The sequence below is a fragment of the Pollicipes pollicipes genome, unplaced genomic scaffold (genome assembly GCF_011947565.3).
Source record: "Pollicipes pollicipes isolate AB1234 unplaced genomic scaffold, Ppol_2.1 Scaffold_7231;HRSCAF=8579_pilon_pilon_pilon, whole genome shotgun sequence".
Classification (NCBI taxonomy): domain Eukaryota; kingdom Metazoa; phylum Arthropoda; class Thecostraca; order Pollicipedomorpha; family Pollicipedidae; genus Pollicipes; species Pollicipes pollicipes.
Genome location: NW_023597034.1, coordinates 28,608,740 through 28,612,774, shown reverse-complemented (window position 1 = coordinate 28,612,774; position 4,035 = coordinate 28,608,740). Strand labels below are relative to the sequence as shown.

The window sequence follows — 4,035 nt, the reverse complement described above, 5'->3', positions numbered from 1 at the left end:
GCACATTCCCAGACAAAGTGTCAGGTGTTGGTCGTGTACAGTGCGCAGCCAAACATGTCAACAAAAAGGCGTGTGTGAGATCACTGCGCGTTTGACATGTGGTGGTGGACTCACTAAATTCACGTTGGAGCTGTGGTGGACTCACTAAATTCTGATTCCACTCAGTTCAATTCTCACCCAGTTCAATTCTGCCCTCACTTAATCAGAATACACCTATGTTCTATTGGTAACCCGAATTCGACACAAGCCCAGCAGGAAAACGGCCCTAGCCACATCTGTTGCCCAGGAAGTTCGCCGTCCCACCAGGTGTGTCGCTCGCGAGCCTCCGCAGAGGCTTGATGGTTTGATTTGCGACCTGGTTGACACTCTCAATGGTCTGTGAACTCTGGCACTAAGCTTGTTCGTTACGCATTGTAAAAGGGGTCCCAAAACATCTCAACCTAATGCTGGACATGATTAAAATCGTTCAGTTGGGAAAGGAACGCTTTTGGATTCAGTAAATTTCTGGATATGGTTCTGTCTACCCTTTTCGGCGCGTCCTAGCTCATTTTGGTTTTGGTGAGGGCCCGAAAATGGTGCTACAATTGACGTCAAAGAACCTTGTCTTTGAATGAAAAAGACTGAATATACCCTGCCGGGTATCGATCACAACTTCTGTATATGCTATGTGTTCTAGCGGCAACACGCTTTGGCTGGCGCGCGTTCGCAACGCGATACTCTGGCTGCCATGGACAGGATAGGCTACTGGATAGGAACGAATAAAGCTCCTGGTGAACGAACAGAGATACAAACACATTGGGTCCAGGCTGATTGCACAAGGGTCCGCGATGCCTCTATCGCTCACCATCTGAAGGACAGGATGACCGCCGTGATGGCGATGAGCATGACGATCGCGCCCGGCGTCGCTCGAGTCGCGATGTAGGCCACGCTCGGCGGCCCGTCCTCGTTGCGGACAAATGTAGTGGGCGCCGGGGACGGCGGCAGGCTGCGAGCTGTCCAACCTGTGGCCGGGTAGTCGACGTGACAGAGGGCACACGACAGTGGACAGCTTGGATGCTGTGGGAGAAACTGTAGAGAACGGGCCTGATGAGCGATGCTGCAAATGCGACGGAATTGTGGACGACAGTGCGCTATCAGTGGACAGCAACGCAGACTTCGACGACACTGTTGACAGTGTTTTGGGCAAACATGCTTCCCTGCTGATGCAATACACAATACTGAAGACATAACGGAATCAATGGATAGTGGATTAATCTGGTTTCTAGCAATCAAAAGACAATTCCTTATAAAGCATGCTGCACGAATGGTTAATTATCTCATTCTCTCCTGCTGTGTCGGATGGGTTTCTGCCAACATTGCAAAGGGATTACGATTCTATAGCGCCCAATTTACTAGTACAGAAATCGTAAAAGTTAACTGCAAGAAAGCTAAAGATCGCGTGCTAAAACCGGACCCAAACATCATACACCCGGCGTTACAGGGACACAAACCTAAACACTTGAGCAGGGGGGAGAAGGGACGCATGCAGAGGTAAAGTTATGGGGTGAATGTGCACAGGTGGTAAGGCGCTTCGCGCTACCCATAGATCCACCCGCCTTGGGTCGTTTTCAAGGGTAGTCGTCGGATCTCAGCAACCATAGCAACTAAAGACATCAAATCATCGTTACGGCACAGACAAATGCTGATGAAATGCTGACAAATGAAATCTCGACCAAGATGCTGTTGCCTTCACCGACGTAGAATGCACCATAGCGATTGGACGAACGTAGCCCTGTTTATAGTGACCAGTGTACCCATTTACGCAACGTCGTGGCAACAATTGTCAAAAATGTAACTTATTGTGTTCCATTAATTTGTATTGAACTTGCTAGTTGTTGTATTGCTATAATCAAGTGTATGCAATCATTGTATATTTATCAGGATCAATGCTCCCTTAAAGTAAAAAAGTATAATCACGCTCCACGCAGGCCATCCGCAGAACATATTTGAAGGGGAAAAGACTTTCAAAGCAGACTCGATGCCGACGCGCTCTGAAACACCAAGCCATCGCCAGCAAAGAGGATCCTAATAAACTTTGGATGAATGCTTGCATGTTTAGCACAAAATTTATTGGGGAAACATTGGCAGACGTTTCACGGCAGCTAATCGATCCGAGCGCTCTTGTGCTCCAAAATATCTGGGAAAGTTTAAGCAGACAACATTTGCATCTTAGGTTTGACTTACATGGCGAATAGCATGTCGTGTTGGATACCAATTTGAACACGTCTGAAACGCATCACGCATCACGGTTGGTTACTGCTCACTGCTTACTGCTCACTCGAAGGCGGCTACTGGTTTTTGACTCGCATCCAACACGCATACAAGTCCATGTGAACAGACCATTAAGTTGCAGTTCCTGGTGCCACACCACACGCAATCGTGTATGGACCTCGACCATGTTCACAATCTGATCCGCCCGCAGCCAGACTTTTTCAAATTTCTTATCCCATCCAGTTTGGTGCAATGTAATACAAACGTGTTGATAAAAAGAGGCGCCAATCCGTATTTAAGCGTTTGCTGCTGGCATCTAACTTGACAAATATGGTATATTTAAGCCAGCCACGTAAGCAAAATTTCCCACAGTGCATGGAGTCGGGGCAAATATCAAACTTTCACTGAAATTCTACCGATGTGGACCAAATTAATGTGAAAAACGGTATTTAGTGTAGGCCCCTTGGCTCAGAGGAAGCGGCCAAGGGGGGGGGGGGGCAAGCCCTCTGATTCGTTGGCTATGTCCCTGACTTAAGCGTTAGGTTTCAGGTGCAATATAATGGCAGGTCAAATAAATCAGTGATACTTTGCATTTACCTGCAGAGCTATAATAATAAAGAAACAAGCCAGATACCCATAGGGAAAGCAGGATAAGCAATGCCTTTAAAACTTATAGCATATGTGCCTTTAGGACAAAGTTGCCTGACCTTTAAGAGGCCGAATCTGGTTGCAAACGTCTGAAATTGACTGAGCTTGGGCTTGCACGACCTCGCATTGCAGGAGCGACCAAAACGATATAGAGGCATATTAGGGCCAAACGGTGAAGAAAATGGGTTTATACAATTATTTGGTGTATATTTTCTGAAAAAAGTTTCATTATTTCAAAACAAAATCACCACTATTACTCGAGAAAAAAAACATGTCAACTAGTCGGAAATTTCAATTTTTACAATATGAGTCAAACAACGTCACTTACGCCAAACAAAATTGTGGCACCGGGCTCGAACTCGTTTGAAAGTTATCCGGTTAAACTTAAGGGTGGCCTCTGCGGTTCACTAGTTGGTCGAGGGTTAGCAAACTCGGAAGCCTTGTCTCATTCGGCAAACAGCAGGTTTTACAGACGTCCAGTTCGGATAAAATCGCACCAAGGTTGAGACCAATGCCAACAAATAACCATTCATTTATGGATGCGTGCTCAGCTCAAACACAAAACCCTCTTACCAGGCGTCTGGGTGGTGAGCTGGACTCCACTGGACGTGGAGGCTGTTGTTGACTTGACATTGGCTTCGTGGAATACGGTTGAAGACGACTGTTGTGGCGCCTCTGTGGTGAACTGGAACTGACTGGATGCGACTGTCTTTGGACCGTCACTCGTGACGCGAGATGAGCCAGCGGAGAGCTTTGGACGAAAAGTCCCTGTGACGGGCTCAACGGGAGCGCGTTGGTCGTCGACGCCAGCTGGGCTGTCGTGGACCCTGGACGGCGTGCTGCTCCCTGCTGGCGGGCGGACCCAGGTGTGAGTGTGTGTGTGTGTGTGTGTGTGTGTGTGTGTGTGTGTGTGTGTGTGTGTGTGTGTGTGTGTGTGTGTGTGTGTGTGTGTGTGTGTGTGTGTGTGAGTGTGTGCGTGCGTGCGTGCGTGCGTGCGTGCGTGCGTGCGTACGTGCGTGCGAGTGTGTGTGCGTGCGTGCGTGCGTGCGTGCGCGCGTGCGTGCGCTGCGTGCGTGCGTGCGTGCGTGTGTGTGTGTGTGTGTGTGTGTGTGTGTGTGTGTGTGTGTGTGTGTGTGT

At 48.5% G+C, this 4,035-nt stretch overlaps 1 protein-coding gene across 1 annotated transcript in view; it reads right to left on the bottom strand.

Annotated features, from left to right (window-relative positions):
- The window catches only part of LOC119109952 (ephrin type-A receptor 4a-like), a 22,604-nt gene extending 20,966 nt beyond the window's left edge, over positions 1-1,638 (bottom strand). The window contains exons 1-2 of the mRNA XM_037233696.1: positions 1,596-1,638; positions 845-1,001 (exon numbers count right to left, since the gene is read on the bottom strand). Coding sequence (XP_037089591.1) covers positions 845-1,001; positions 1,596-1,638 — 200 coding nt within the window. The remainder of the gene's footprint in view (positions 1-844; positions 1,002-1,595) is intronic.
- Between the last annotated feature and the right edge of the window lie 2,397 nt (positions 1,639-4,035).